The 16308-nt window shown below is 51.1% G+C and overlaps 1 protein-coding gene across 3 annotated transcripts in view; it reads left to right on the top strand.

The window, feature by feature from the left end:
* Positions 1–16308, top strand: part of PPP2R5C (protein phosphatase 2 regulatory subunit B'gamma) — a 127516-nt gene that overhangs the window by 87863 nt on the left and 23345 nt on the right. For all 3 annotated transcript variants that reach the window (XM_053889822.1, XM_019462283.2, XM_019462282.2), the window contains 5 exons: positions 7873–7983; positions 9044–9136; positions 9222–9352; positions 13812–13871; positions 15847–15955. In XM_053889822.1, coding sequence (XP_053745797.1) covers positions 7873–7983; positions 9044–9136; positions 9222–9352; positions 13812–13871; positions 15847–15955 — 504 coding nt within the window. The remainder of the gene's footprint in view (positions 1–7872; positions 7984–9043; positions 9137–9221; positions 9353–13811; positions 13872–15846; positions 15956–16308) is intronic.

Raw genomic sequence — 16308 nt, forward strand, 5'->3', positions numbered from 1 at the left:
GCATTCCCCTTTCGGCTTCGTTGTTTTTGTTTAGCCGGTCACAGGAGCATGAGTTAGGGAAGCAAACATCAGCAGGGAACTTTAAACATATTAAAACGTGTGGTGCTTTCTGAAATCCAGAGAGGGACTTTTGTACTCTCAGTGTCAGTAATATCAAGATCTGCTTTGAGATTCGTTCTTACTATTTTTGGAGAATCCTCCTTGGCTTAATGTTTTCAAACCATCAAAGAAATGCACGTTTGTTTTCTGATCGAAATACGTACCAGTTAATATTTCCTCTTACTCCACACCTCCCCAGTTCTACCCATACCCTTACCCATTTCTAGCCAACCGGTGTATATTTATTATTTCTTCAGAAGGCTTCTGAGAACTCTGGGGGATGACAGATGTGTTTATTATCCTGATTGCATGATGGTTTCCCAGATGTATGCATATGATAAACATGTCAGATTATAGGGGCACCTGGGTGGTTCAGTCAGTTAAGTGTCCAACTTCACCTCAGGTCTTGATCTCACGGTTCGTGGGTTCAAGCCCCGCATCAGGCTCTTGGCTGTCAGCGTGGAGCTCGCTTCAGATTCTCTGCTCCCCCCCACCCCACCCCCAAAAATAAAAACATTTTTTAAAATATCAGATTGTGCACTTTAAACACACACCATTAATTGTATCTCAATTATACCTCAGTAAAGCTGGGCGTTTTTAAAGCTCCTAAGTGGAAGAGTATTTCTTTTGATCTAGGGGCACAGTGGAGAAACTCCTGAGATGCTAAGGATGTTGTGAACCGACGTTTAGGAACTTACGGGCAAGAAGTATCCTTTCATAGCATGTTTTAAAATTAATTCTTAATTTACATACAGCAAAGTTCAGTCTTTTTAGTGAACAGACACATGCATATAACCATGTAATCACCACCACGGTCAAAATCGAGAGCAGTTTCATTACCCTCCCAAAAAATTATTTTGCTACTCCATTGTATTGTCAAGACTTCTCCTCCCCTGTTGTCCCTAGCCACCACTGATCAGTCCGCAGCTCTCCCCTATCGTCTTTTCCAGAATGTCACGTAGGTGGGCTCATACGGTCTGTAGCCTTTTGAATCCAGCTTCCTTCATTCTGCATAATGTGTTCGAGGTCCACCCCAGCGGTTTGTTCCCGTGAGCTGCTCAGTGGTATCTCACTACATAGACGTACCACAGTTTATCCATTCCCCAGTTGAGGGGCATGTGGGGCAATAGAAATGCTGTAATATTCATGTGCAAGTTTTGGACATAGGTTTTCACTTAACTCGGGTAAACAGGCAGGACTCCTGGGTCATGTCACATGTTTAACTTCCTAAATCACTTTCCGTGCCAGCAGGGTGTAAGGATTGAGGTTGCTCTGAGTCCTTGTCAACACTGGGGTCCTCAGTCCTTTTACCTCATTTTGGCTTTTTTTTTTTTTTTTTTTTTTTTAATTTTCAAGTAATCTCTCCACCCCACGTGGGGCTTGAACCCACAATGCTTAGATCAAGAGTCACCTGTTTTACTGACTGAGCCAGCCAGGTGCCCCTCTCATTTTGGCTTTGATTTGCATTTACCTAGTGACTAATGATGCTGAACATTTTTTCCTGGGCTTGTTCATCATTTGTAGATCTTCCTTGGTGAAGTGTCTATTCAGATCATTTGCCCATGTTTTAATTGGGTTGTTTGTTTTCTTATTATTGAGCTGGAGGCTTCTTTACATATTCTACATACAAACCTTTGCCAGTCTACCTTCTTTCAGTCTATGGCTTATGTTTTTATTTTAACCCAGTGTCTTTTACAGAGTTTTAATTTAGATGAAGTCTGACTTATGATTTGTTTCTTTTGGTATCATATCTGAGAAGTCTCTGCCTAACCCAAGCTCACAAAGATATTTCTCTTAAAATGTTTATGGTTTTATAGGGTTTTTTTAATGTTTGTTTACTTTCGGAGGGGAGGGGTAGAGAGAAGGAGAGAGAGAATCCCAAGCAGGCTCCGGGCTGTCAGCGTGTGAGATCATGACCTGAGCCGAAATCAAGAGTCGGATGCTTAACCGACCGAGCCACCCAGGCACCCCTGTGGTTTCATGGCTGTATATTTTATATTTAGGTCTGTGATTCATTTTGGCTGAGGTTCATTTTGTAGCATATGGCTGTCCAACTATTCCACTTACTGAAAGGACTAACCATTCTTGGAAATGGTTACTTTCTTTTGCACCCTTGTCATAAGTCAGCTGACCATATTTGTGAGTCTGTTTCTGGACTCTGTTCTGTTCCATTGATTAGGGATCTTCTCGCCAATACCACACTGTCTTCATTACCGTCATGTCACTTCCTAGTAAATTTTGACATCAGGTAGTGTGAATGCTTCGATCCTGTTTTTCTTTCTCAAAGCTGTTTGCCTATCTAGTTATTTTACTTTTCCATATAAATTTTAGAATCAGTTTGGTTTTTTCTACAAACTATCCTTCAGGGGTTTCGATTGGAATCGCACTACTCTGTAGATTCGGGGAGAGCTGATACCTTACCCATAGTCCGTGAACACAGTACGTCTCCATTTTGGCATTGTTTTGTGGCTTTCAGCATACAGATCCTACGTGTGTTTTTTTAGGCTCATAAATATTTCATCTTTTGGTGCTGTTGTAATCAGCGCTGTTTATTTTCTGATTGCTTATTGTCTTTTTCTTACAGTTCTGTCAAGTTTTATATCGTGTCATTCAGTGCATAGATACTAGCATTACTTATTAGTTGACTCCTTTATCATTATGGAATGATCCTCTTTATCCCTGGTCATCTTAATTGCTCCGAAAACCACTTTGATGTTAATATAGCCGCTTCTGCTCTCTCTCTTGACTCATGTGAACCTGGAATGTCTTTTTCCTTACTTTTACTTGTGACCAGTTTGTGTTTTTATATTTAAAGCAGGCTTGTTGCTGACAGTAAGGAGTTGAGGGTTACTTTATTCAGTCAGAGGTCTGCGCCTTTTGATTGATGAGGGTATGCAAGCGACTTGCTTTCAGTGTATTGATGTTGTTGGGTTTCAGTCTCCTGCGGAATGTGCACATTCCTGGGGTAACACCTGGACCCTACCACGAGAGCAGGCTTGAGCTAACCTCCCAAATGAGGAAATGCACAGGTTTTCTCTTAAGATTGCCACTAGGATTTTTATCATTCACCTAACCTTATTTGAGCTCATCAAAAATCCAGTTAGAATTATGTTTAAGATTGCATTCAGTGTGCAGGTTGCCTTGTGGAGAAGTTATCTTTGTAGTAGGACGTCACCCCTCACCAGGGAAGGGAAGATTTCCTTCATTTGTTTGAATATTCTTCTGTGCCTTTTATTAGGGTTTATGCTCTCTCCACTGGGGCCTTGTGACTGGGCAGTGAGTTCCTAGTGACCAAGGGGTCACTTCCGGGACTGTGTTCCTGGGCTCCTCTTGTTAATTACATTCCCTAGTTATGTCACTGTTAGTGGAGAAGGTGTTCGTGTTAGTTTCCCATTTGTATTTTTGGTTTTTGTATCATACCCAGCTGCAGTGGTCTATTCTGTTGCCTGTTGGCTTTTTCAGATTTGATGTAACATTTCCAAACACAATGTTCCATTTTTGAAAAACGCTGGGGCGCCTGGGTGGCTCAGTCGGTTGGGCAGCTGACTTTGGCTCAGGTCATGATCTCTTGGTTTGTGAGTTCGAGCCCCGCGTCGGGCTCCGTGCTGACAGCTTGGAGCCTGGAGCCTGCTTCGAATTCTGTGACTCCTCTCTCTCTCTCTGCCCCTTCCCCATTTGCGCTCTGTCTCTGTCTTTCAAAAATGAATAAATGTTAAAAAAAAAAAAAAAGTGCTGACAGCTGCCTGGGTGGCTCAGTCAGTTGAACATCCAAGTTTGGCTCAGGTCATGATCTCACGGTTTATGTGTTCGAGCCCCACGTCGGGCTCCATGCTGACAGCTCGGAGCCTGGAGCCTCTTCAGATTCTGTGTCTCCCTCTCTGCCCTTCCCCTGTTTGTTCTCCCACCCTCCCTCCCTCTCTTCCTCCCTCTCTCTCTCTCTATCTTTCTCTCTCTCTCTCAGGAAATAAAATAAACATTGGGGAAAAAACTTCCCGCTTTTCCCCTCACCCCGCCAGCCCCAGAATGCATCTGTTTCTGTTGTGGGAGGAAGAGCATCCAGACAAACGGAGATTTGGCCTTTGGTGGACTCAACCTTTATAAATCCCGTTCACGTGAATAGAACAATAAACAACATAGTGGAACAGCCTTTGTGGTCGAGAAGGAAGGACTGAATAATCAACCTTTCTTTCCTCATTGTCTCTGAAATCAGACTCTCGGTGCTGTTCGTAGGAGTGTCCCTTCCTGTTGTCAGCCTTAGTATGTTCTGCTGTACCTCAGTTACGTCAGGGCGTGAACATTCTATTAGTTCACCCATTGGTCGTGAGTACTACAGATCCAGAAAGGTGTCAGGATGCTGCGGAATCTCAGCAGTTTCCCATAAGGTTACTTCCCAAGCCAGTTCGGTTTGCATCTAATTCCATAAATGCAGCCCTCTGGAGGGGAGCACCCACAGGGGTGATTTTAAACACCGAAAGCGGGAGTGTCGAGAGAGCAGGTGCTTCCTCGTATTACAGGGTCAGTCCCACCCCGCCCGGTGTGCGCCCACGTGCGCGGAAACCGCACATGCGCGTTACTGTCCCATTTCACACGGGCCCGGTGCCGAGAGCAGATTCACTCACTTTCAACACGTGAGAAAACCGAGGCGTGGGCAGGTTTTTCCACGTGCAGGGCCTGCTTCTGAGTCAGAAGGCAGCCTTGCCAGCCTGTCTGCGTAGTCTGATCCTGGCTGGGTCCGCACCTCGGGGCGCACACGCACTCGGTGCGTGAGAATGCATCTGGGCCACATCTTCCCGTGGGTTTTTGTGGCACGAGGACGATGAAGACCGCCTCGCGTGGTGCTCAGACCGAACCCCGTCCAGACACGCAGACGTCAGCACACGGCGCTCTGCTCCCTTGACCCCGAAGCTTTTGTGCAAAGAAGTTTTGAAACCCAAGAATAATGTGAGGTGGCCTGCCGCTTGCCTTCTGCTCTTTTCCAGATGTTCGTTTTAGTACATTTAGCCTTTTCTAGAGACGAGCATTGAATTAATGGAGCGTCATGTGGTAGGAAAGGTGAGTAGAAGTTACGGCATGAGATTTTTTTGTCTCGCGAAAGAAAGAACTTACGCCAATTAGAGTTGGCCGCTAATAAAACTTCCCGGATTGGGGATGCTTGTCCTTCAGGGATACTGAAATGAGGACTTCTGCGTTAAAAGCAAGTTGGTCCAGCAGCCCCGCAGACTCCTGACTCCACGTCTGGGATTTGGTGACACGGTGCACCTGGCTTCACCCGGGAACGCAGTCCTTAGCTTCACTTCCGGTAGAACAGAGCCAGTTGACTAAGAATCGTAACTAGCCAGGTGTGTCCGTCGGAGGTCGATCAGAGAAACTACCAGTAGGATAGAGAACCCGAGAGACGGATTTCCAGGACCTCCCTCGGGCAGGAGCTGATGCTGCCCCCCAGGGGGTTTCTTCTTCCCCAGGAAAACCCAAAGCTCCGCTCCTCAGACTTGCCGGCCGAGTGGATGAGGCCCCCCGTGTCCTCGAGGGTGATCTGTGCTCAGTCTGAGACTGTAGATGTTGGCCGCAGATACCTTCCCAGTGACGCCCAGATTAGTGTTCGATGATGGGGGGAGTGGGGGGGCTCCCACTCTGGCTGTGGTCCGTCAGGCCCTGCTCTCCTGGCCCTGGTTAGTCTCTCTGGGGGCTGGCCGCTGAGGAACGTGAGGGGGGCCTGGCTGGGCCCGAGCGGCTCCCCTGTACCCGCATGGCAGTCCCGTCCCGTGTGGGACTCAGGCTTCTCTGGCGAGTCTCCAAGGGAGGCAGGCACATCGCGTGTCCCCCGACTTCTTGGCTGCCCGGGGACACCACGTGGGCTCTGCCCTCCTGTGCTCAGCCCGCGGCTCTCCCCCACCTGGCTCTCTTCAAGCGTCCCCAGTCTCTGGGTGACTGTGGGAGCCCCCAGCCATTTGGCTTTGAGGGAGAGCGTAGAAAACCCAGCTCATGAATGCCACACTCTCTTACGGGCCCCAGATCCCAACTGACCCTACTCTCCACGCTTCCCTAGCCCGGGAAGGAAGGGGCAAAAGGCTGGGGGTCCCAGGGCCGGTCTGCTGTCCTCTGCAAGCCCCGGGGGAGCGGGACCCACCAGGGTGTGGCCTTCCCTTGGTGTGGGAGTCCCTCGAGTCTGCCTGCTCGCTTCTGTGGGCTTCGGGGTCAGCATGCTGGAGGAGTCCCTCACTGCCCCGTCCCCTGGGGGCCGGTGACAGGGGACATGCCCCGTCCACCTGGCAGCACCTGTCACAGCCTCTGTTCCTTAGTCCCCTGTTGTTTGGGAGGTCTCTTCAGGACCCTGTCCCCAGGTTCCCAGGTTTCCTTTCTACTTACATTTTAGGAGTATTTTCTCTTTTTTTACTAAGGGTTTTTTTTACTTGCTTCCGGATTTCCAACCATTTTTTTCTTCCTTCCACTCCTGCACCGTCTCAGCCCCATTGCTCTGACTCTCTGCACCTACTCCTCGTCTCGGACAACAGAGACAACAAACGTCTCATGCTCGGGGCTTTTGTAGCTGATGGCTTGAAGAGGGGATGTTTTCCTTCACGAAACATGATGATAAGGCTCAGAGTTCAGGCTCAGTACAGTAAAGACGGGAGGAAGCACAGCAGATGACCTGGGGTTTTAGCTCCGTCTCTCTGAGACTGGATGCCTGGACGGCAAGCTTGCCCTGGACTGTCCACAAGGGCGTCCTGCACGCCGTCATGGAGCTGGGTCTTAACCTTGTGTGGCCGGTGTTTGGATTTTGTGCTTTGAGGGGTGGGGAGGGGCAGAGGTCTTGCTCTGCTCGTCTGAGAGAGCCAGTCACCGGAGCCCGGTTCTGTAACCAGCATATGGCGGGTTCAGAGATTCCGTAAGGTAACTAATCGTATCTAAATTACTATAAAGAAAGAGTGGGTTATAAATCGATGATACAGAAAAACCAAACATTTTATATCACCGATTTGTCCGTGTATGTTGTGCTTAATTTAGAGATTAACCATGTGGGCATTAAAGTGTACCTGTGCTCCAGAGAATTCTAGACTTCATGTAGAAACGTCTGTCGTAAAACACTGACTTTTATGAAGCTGGAAATAAACGGAGCGGGGGTGGGAGTCCGTGGTAAAGGACAATATAAAGAAAAACAGGCAGCGAGTTGCATGAGGGGTTCATTCAAAGTCCAGAGAAATCTCTTCTCAAGTCATTTCTTGGTGAGTCCACGCAGAGTAAGATCATGACCGTGTAGCCCTGGGCCCTCTGCTGGCTGTCCTCTGTGGATCGCAGGGGCCCCCTGGGGCAGGCTCACACGAGGGGCTGGCGCTCCACTGCCGGTCGTTCAGTCCTGGTCGTTCAGTCTCCGATGTTCCCTTCATAATCTCACCCTTCCTTCCCAGCACGATGCCTGCCTCCTCGCTTTGCACCCACGGTGGAGACCTTGACCTCCCCACTGCCCACCGGCACCGGTTGGTGGTAGCTGTCCGTGAGTTTGGCGGCTCAGAGTGAGGCAGGAGTCTCGGTGTGGCCACCTGTCCACGGCCACGTTTCCTGCTGCAGTTTTGACCCAAAATCTCGTTGGGGATCCACACTGCTTCTCGATCTTGAGAATAAGGACGAGCCCAACCACCACCGGAAGCTGCAATTGTTAGAATTAAATATTTTTCTGTAAATGTTTTTTTAATGTTTTCTGTAAATGTTCTTTCAACTGTTATCTGTAAATATTTTTAATGCCCTGGTTATAATTCTAGAATATGTGGATTTCAGTTTGCAGTTAACATGTTTCGAACGTTACCACCTTCCTCCAATCCTACGGGAGCAGAATTTGACCCCGAGGAGGACGAGCCAACGTTAGAGGCGGCCTGGCCTCATCTACAGGTACTGAACTCTGGGAGCGCCCCCGAAACCGGGGCAGGAGTTGAATGTGTGTGTCTGTGAGGTTTTCCTCTAAAGCAAGTGCACTGGCCCTAAGGCTTCGCCCCAGCTGGTGGCAGGTGCCCCTGTGATTTGTAAACCTGTGCATACAAGGAAGGCATTTCAGCAGAAGTGAGAACATCGAATGGCGTTTTTGTTTGTTTGAACACTTTACCCCAACTACAAAGATACGGAGTTGTCTGTATGTCTGCAGTGGAAATGACTGCTTGGTTGATAGCCATGGAATTGAAGCCCTTTGCAGATACTTCCTGTTTACGGTGCCTGGATTCAGTGCACCCCAGAGCTCACCCGCTGACTGACACCTTTTTCTAACACATTTGTAAGGCAAAAAGTTGGTCGTTGATGAGGCTGGACGCCTGAGAAGGCACAGAGCCCAGCACGAGCAGAGTGTGTGCAGTCCGTGTGCCAGGTCAGGGTCTGGGTCGTCCGCAGGAAGGGAGACGGAAAGGTGGAAGCTGGGAACGAGCTAGATGGGGAACAGATCACAAAGGGGGGCTGTCTCGGTGGCAGAACATCCCGCCAAGGCAGGTGGGGTTGCGGTGTAACCACAACAGCAGGCAACCCTCTGATGCAGGGGAGGGACCTCCCAGCCGTGGGTGACTGCGTCTGGGACCCGCTCGCCAAGCCGTCCCGGCTTCCAGTCCGTCCGGCTCTGCCCAGGACACGTGTAGGTGGCAGGATGTAGACCCCACCGGCTGTGGCTGCTACGCACTGTGGTCTCTGACCAGCGTCGGTTAAGCATTGGTGACATCGGCCGTGGGTACCATTTTGCTTAAATGCCGCTTAAGGGTATAGTCTGTGGTTCTTAGCTAAATAAAATAATTACTATCGTCAGTTATAGCTTGATTAAGCCATGTAATTTGGCATTAATTCTGTAGATAATGTGGCTTTATTTTTTAAGGCTAATATTTTCAGGCAGATATTCAACTCATGGGTGTCTTTGATCTCCATCTCATAAGATACCATGTTATTTGATTCATTGTTGTTGTTTTTTTCCTTCTAGCTTGTTTATGAATTTTTCTTAAGATTTTTAGAGTCTCCAGATTTCCAACCTAATATAGCGAAGAAATATATTGATCAGAAATTTGTATTGCAGGTAGGTACAAATTAGCTGAAACTACAAAAGCCGTCATCTCCCGAGCGGGAATCCTGAGCCACTAAGTGTCTTTTTCTTCTTGAAGCTTTTAGAGCTCTTTGACAGTGAAGATCCTCGAGAGAGAGACTTTCTTAAAACTACCCTTCACAGAATCTATGGAAAATTCTTAGGCTTAAGAGCTTACATCAGGAAACAGATAAATAATATATTTTATAGGTAAGTCGACGTGTGGGTAACGGCTCTCTTTTTGCATGATGATGCTCGCATCCACACCTAATGCTCCCCTCACCCCATCCTTCCTTCCGTTTGGCAGGTGACTGGGGAGTGGGGGCGGCCTCCCTTGCCCCCCCCACCCCTCCTTCTCTGCCTGCTCCCCTCCCTCACCCACCCCTAGCACCTCCCCACTCGGCCTTCCTGTGTTTCTGTTTCCACTTACCTGGGTGCGGGTCCGTCCGGAACCTGTCCGGAGCCAACGGTCCGTCCCTCTGCCTGTGTGTTACGCCACCCTCCCCGTGCATCTCGGAGAGGCCGGAGTGAGGCGTGAAGCAGGGATCCTTAGAAACTCATAAGATGGAGAATCGTACCAGAGGCCTGGGGACCCGCGTGTGCCCGGGGCAGGAGGGGCGCCGCTGGCCACGGCAGGTGCAGGCGGGCCCGGCCGTCCCTGGGCCTGCACGACCACGGAGGCTGCCCTGCCTGGGTTTACGTGGGGGAGGGCACAGCCCCGCGGCTCTTGAAAGAATGTTCCGCGACGTTGCAAGTCCCACCCCCACCCTGGCCCCGCCTCTTGTTGCTTCTTACCGTCCGGACACCCCTCCACCTGCCTGCCGACATCCCCGTGTTTCTGCTGCTGCCTGAGTCACACGGGCCACTGGTGATTGCGCATGGGCCCCGGGCGAGGCCCGTGTGCGCCTCCAGGCCGCCCTTCCATCCTCCTCATTTGTGTCTCTGCTCACCTCCGGCTCCTTCCGCACCGGCGCCTCGGCGGCCTTTGCTGACCCTCCTGGAACATTCTTTCCACCTGCCCTTCTCCACGGCCTCCCAAGGCCTCCGGACACAGCCCCTCACCAGGACGCACCGCAGCCCCTGGCTTGGCCGACGGGCCTCCCCGCAGGCAGGGGGCGTGTGGGCCGAACACCGCACGCTTTCAGGGCCAGCTTCACGCCCGGCCCGTGGTGGCGTCAGATGAATGTTGATGGATGAGAGAGTTAATGTGGTTTCTTACCCATCCCTGGAAAGCTTACCGAATGAGTGGTGTATTCTAAGACTTTGGGCGTCCCTGACTCCAGGACGGGTCCCAGTGGTGACAAATCCTAGCGGTGACACGCTCCGTGGGCAGGCCCCTCTGTGAGGTAAGAAAGCAGGCAGGTTTCACACCGTCTGGCCACAGTGCCAGAGTGAAGGTGACGTACAGGCCCTTGCCCGGAGCGCCACGGAGGACGGCGGGTCCCTTCTTAGACACCATGACCCAGCAAGGGAGAAGGAGAGGGGCCCTGAGACACATGGAGACACTGGATGTGGGAAGTGAGATCCCACCGTGGAGACCAGCAGCCTCTGGGGATTCCAGGGCCATCCCTGTCCCGTGCCCAGCCCGGCCCTGGTGTGCGCCCACCCCACCCTCCCGTGGTCACCGGGGTCTGCGGCTGTCTCTTCACACTTGATACGACAGTCCGGTGTCAGAGCTCCCGGTGTGCGCGGTCTTCCTTTGAGCTTCTTCCAAGGTCCCTACATCCCAGGACCGGCACCGACTGCGGTCAGAATGCCATCGCGATCCCTAAATGTCACGTTCCCAGCTCACGTTTCTTGGCATCATGCTTCCTCTTGAACAGGATCATTATGTGGCTGATGTACTTATCTATCAAGATGTTACGTACATCGTTTAAACAACAAAGAACAGGGACAGTTTAAATTCTGACCTTTTAGGCCTAAAATTAAAGGTCCACCTAAAGTGAGGTTTTTTCTTTAAAACATAGGTTTTGTTCAGATAGCAGAATCACAAATCAACACTTGTGTTAAAAGGTCTCATACCACAGGGCACCTGGGTGGCTCGGTCGGTTGGGCGTCCGACTTCGGCTCGGGTCACAATCTCACGGTTTGTGGGTTCAGGCCCCACGTCGCGGTCTGTGCTGACAGCTCGGAGCCTGGAGTGTGCTTCAGATTCTGCATCTCCTTCTCCCTCTGCCCCTCCCCCACTTGTGCTCTGTCTCTCTCTCTCTCTCTCTCTCTCTCTCTCTGTCAAAAATAAATAAATGTAAAAAAATTTTTTTTTTAAAAAGGTCTCATACCTTAAAGAACCTCAATATAATAAATATTTAAATAGATTACTATTCCAAAGTTATTGCACATAATTCAATTCTGAGTGCTCTGTGCTAGAGTGTGGCACTTTTGTGTTTCAGCTGTCTTCTCTGTAACTATCATATTTTTTTTTAATTTATTTATTACTTCTCACAGTTCTGTAATCGGAACTGGGCCCCGTGGGCAGGTCTGGTGCTGCACACGGCCTGCGGTGGGCTGGCCGGTCCGGGTGGCTCGGGGCAGGGCTGCAGCCGGCCTCCAGGAGGGAAGAAGCCTCTGCGAGGCTCGGCCAGGAAGTGAAGCACATTCACCCTGCCTTCTGTGTCGATCTGACCAACTCACAGGACGACAGATGCACAGAGAGGGGGACAGGTCCCACCTGTTCGCGTGCGGCTCAGAGCACGTCCTGCAGGGGCAAAGGTCCGTTTCGGAGACGGTCTCTGATAAGCAGGTTCTGGCTCAGCTTCTAGAGAGTCCTGATTCCTTTTTAGTTGGACAAGTGAGAAACGCTGGCCTGTTCCGCGTGCGTCTTTATGGCTTTCTTCCCATCTGCAACTTCCTCTCTTTCCTGTCTGGAAGAATAAGAAGGAGAATTGTACTAATTTTCTCGTTTTTATACCTCCTTCGGTTCAGGTTAAAATAATTAGCAACGAAGGCTTTATCAGTAAGAATATAGTAATGTTGACTCAGGAGAACAAAATGGATTGTAGCTGAAGGCCATCCTTGTTCATGCGTGTCGGCCAGTGTGGCTGGATCCCGCGAGACTCTGAGGGTTCGGCCCCTCTTCCCAAGGCCCAGAGCTCAGCTCCGGGGTCTCTGGGCACCTGGTGCAGCCCACTGCTCCCCCAGCCCCCGGCTCGCCAACGAGGGCGCTCAGGTGTCGTGGCTGCACTTCCTACAAAGCTACGACGTGGCACCTGTAAACCCAGAAAACAAGCAAAACACAAGGGAGCGTCCGGTCGAGTTCTGTAAATTAAAGTGCTTGTCCGTGGACATGCACCACGGAGGGCAGGACTCCCTGGGGACATCCTCCAGTCTCTAGGCAGGTGGGGGGAGGGAGGGGACATGAGGGACGTGTCCAGCAGCGGCTCGAACGCGTCACCTGCAATATGACCGCAGTGCCCGTTTCCTGCCGCCCAGGTCGCCCCGGGCCGTCTGGGTAGCTCCCCACCTCACCTCGGTGCTGTGGCCACACTCGTGTCCGTGGCACCATGGTTCTCTGCTCAGGTGCCGCCGCCAGCCTGCGTGAGGCGCTCACCCCCACCGCCACGTGAACCCCTTGCCCACCCGCGGCCCACCCAGCTCCAGTTCCCAGACCCCCGCGCTCGCCCTGCCTTCCCTTCCATGCCGTTTAACCTCCCGCAGGGCCCCGGTCAGGCCCCACAGCCTTGAAGAATCCTGGCCGTTCGAAAACGTAGAAATCTTCCACTCCCTGGAAATCTCTCACGTCTTGTGGGTATCTGACCTGTTCTTTACTTCGACAGCCCCGTTCCGCTTGTTTCCAACAAGGACGAGATTTCAGAGTCAGGTTTCTGTAATCATCACAAACTCTTATTTTAGGCTTGGAGCTGCCTCTAAACTTCATTGTCGAGTTGAGAGGCAGAAACCTTTGTCAGACACCACTCCTACCACACAGGCGCACGGCGAGGCGTGGGCAGGAGTGAGCTCCTGGCTTCTGGGGAAATCCTCTGGCGGTGGGGACACGTTGCCCTCCTTAGTGTCCCCAGCCTTTTACCGCACGTGTTCCAGGCATGGGACAGATGCTCTAGCACCGGGGACATGGTGACAAAAAGTCCTCGCCTGTCCTCAGGCTGATGTGGGCACAGCAGGAGAGGCTTCTCAGAGGACGCAGATCAGCTGCCCACATCGGGGTTCCAGAAGGTGGTGCTTGGAGCAGCGTGGGGGCCGAGCAGGGTGTCTGTGAGGACATAGGTGAGACGGCCCAGTGGGAAGGAAGGAGCTTCTGCCCTTGCAGACTGGCCTAACTCTCAGAGGCTTTAAAAGTGAGCAAGGCGTCAAGTCAGGCTGGCACGAAGCAAAGAGATCAGGCTAAGGGACGGAGAGGGATGTACTCATGGTCAGGAGGACGGCAGTGGCTCATTGTCACACACGGGTGGCTGGAAGGCGAGTGCTCGCAGCACAGACCTTTCGACCTTTTTCTGTGATTGAAAACTCCCAAAATAAAATGTTGGGGGCGGAAATTGAGCAGTCGCGTCGGGAAGGGTGAGCCGCCCCCAGGACACTTTTCCAGGAGGCGTGCCTGGCACCAGGCATCTGTGTGACACTCCCCCCAAGTGCATCATTTCCTCGTTCAGAGGATTGTGGTCTTTCCAGCTATTGCCTCAGTGTCTCATTCTAAATGGCAAACTGCTTTTTCTAGGTTTATTTATGAAACAGAGCATCACAACGGCATAGCAGAGTTACTGGAAATCCTGGGGAGGTGAGTGCTGTGCTCCTGGCAGTGACGTGGAATTTATTCCAGAATGATCCAGTTCACGGAGTCGCGCAGCCCTCTCCAGAGCGAGGCAATTGAAACCATTTCCAAAGGAACCGAGACCTCGCTTGATGGAAGGGGTGGGTGAGGTCTTGGGTTAGAGCCCCCCAGACAAGAAGCCTTCTCGTGTACACGGCTCCGTGCACGGATTCTGTTCCACATACCTCCTTGAAGATGGCTAAGAGGGTTTACGTTTTGACATTTAGAACGGATCATTTATTATATACCTTGGGGGTGTTGAGTAAATGCTAATATTTCTAATTGCTTTCAGTTTATAAATTTTTCATATGTATACTTGTAACATTAACGTTTCAGAAATTTCACCGTCTTCACCCAAGTAGAGTTCTTGCTTGCTACCATTTTTTTTTTCATCAGTGACCTATAGATTTTATATCAGACCTCCAACCCACTGTTTCCCAAAGAGAGTGCGCTGGGGTTCCACAGCCGAATAAACTTGGAAGTGCTCTCCCGGCACCTTCCCTGGGGACTCAGCTGCATTAGCAGCTGAAGGTCCCGTGGGGAGGGGTCCTCTGCGCTTGTGTTTAATCTGATGATCCCCAAAGGCTTCGGAACACAAGAAACCTGTCTCAGGGAACACTGTCGGCTTCCAGTCGATCTGTGCTCCAGTCGCACTGAGAAGACGGTGCTCGCTATTTTAGATCTAACTTGAAAAAACCGTCAGTCCTCGTGGAGAATTCTGCTTTGACCTGCGTCAGCACACTGGGCGGGTTTCTCTCGCTCAGGAGAGCGTAGCGAGCGGTCCAGGGGCCCTTCCTAGTTGTACGACCTCCCTTAACCACTCTCGGCTGCCGTTTCCTTAGCAAGGTGGGGGATGATCCCCTCACAGGGCTGTCGCGAGGACGGCGCGCTGTGTGAAGTGTCCAGCGCGGCCGGGCACAGCGTGCACCCAGGCCTCCACGCTCCCGGCAGCTGGGATCGCTGATTTTATCCCCCTGGAAGAGCTGTTTGGTCTTGTGGGCCTCCCCCATGTGAAGAAGCAGGTTGTCGCTAATGCCCTCTTTAGACAGACCCTGCCTCCTGGATGGCACGGAACAGTCTAGAACTCGCTTGACTGCTCTGTGGTCCTACCACGTGTCTGTGCTTCCCTAATAATAAAACCAGATAAATAGTAAATAACGAAGCCTGCTTGCCCAACTGGGCACCAGTAGATAAGCTACTTGACACCAGAGACCAAAATTTCAGTTTATTTTTTTTTTTATTTATTTTTGAGACAGAGAGAGACAGAGCATGAACAGGGGAGGGTCAGAGAGAGAGGGAGACACAGAATCTGAAACAGGCTCCAGGCTCTGAGCTGTCAGCACAGAGCCCGACGCGGGGCTTGAACTCACGAACTGCGAGATCAGGACCTGAGCTGAAGTCGGACGCTTAACCGACTGAGCCATCCAGGCGCCCCCAAAACTTCAGTTTAAAGACTAGGAACAAGACCCCCTTTCTCTGCAGGAGGGAGCAGCTTTCTGGCTGATTCTTAACCAGCTCCCGTTCTGCACACACAGACTCACTTCTGTCAGCATTAGGGTAATGAACCCGAATTTCTCGGGGGAAGCGTGACTTCCTAAAGGTGGGTGAAGGCCAAGGGAAGGTGCCAGCTGTGGAGCTGGAGTCCCACCTGAGCTGCCCGGCCTCCAGGCCTGTCGAAAGAAGCCAGTGTCGCCCCCAGGGACTCCTGTTCTGGGTAACGCCCCGCAAACCAGAATTTTAGAATTATCTTCTAGTTACTAACGAAGATAAAAATGACTATGCTTCTTGGAAGGTATTTCATTTTCTTTTTATTTTCTGCTAATGTCCCCCTCTTTTGTGAAACCTACATTTCGCTTACTGATAGTTGTGCTGAAAGTCAAGGCTTTTTTTTTAACCTGGAATTTGTGAGTATTCAGACTTGGAATACATTCTGTTTTCACAGCATAATTAATGGCTTTGCCTTACCACTAAAAGAAGAGCACAAGATTTTCTTATTGAAGGTGTTGCTGCCTTTGCACAAAGTGAAATCTCTGAGCGTCTACCATCCACAGGTAAGGGGTGCTCCGCAGCATTATGTCGGTGGGGGCGTGCACTAGCTGGGTGTCTCCACGTGAGCGGCAGTGAGCTCGGACACAGAACCCCAGCCGTTCCCCGGGGGTGCGCTCACGTCGCCTTGCAGATGTCGTTTCTGGTGATAATTGAAAGGATACAGGGGGGCGCCTGGGTGGCTCAGTCGGTTGGGCGTCCGACTGCAGCTCAGGTCACGATCTCGCAGTTCATGCGTTCGAGTCCCGCATCGGGCTCGGTGCCGACAGCTCGGAGCCCGGAGCCTGCTTCAGGTTCTGTGTCTCGGTCTCTCTGTCCGTCCCCAGCTCATGCTCTGTCTCTCTCTCTCTCTCTCTCT

This window comes from Panthera pardus, unplaced genomic scaffold, assembly GCF_024362965.1.
Source record: "Panthera pardus isolate Hobbes unplaced genomic scaffold, ASM2436296v1 HiC_scaffold_24, whole genome shotgun sequence".
NCBI lineage: Eukaryota > Metazoa > Chordata > Mammalia > Carnivora > Felidae > Panthera > Panthera pardus.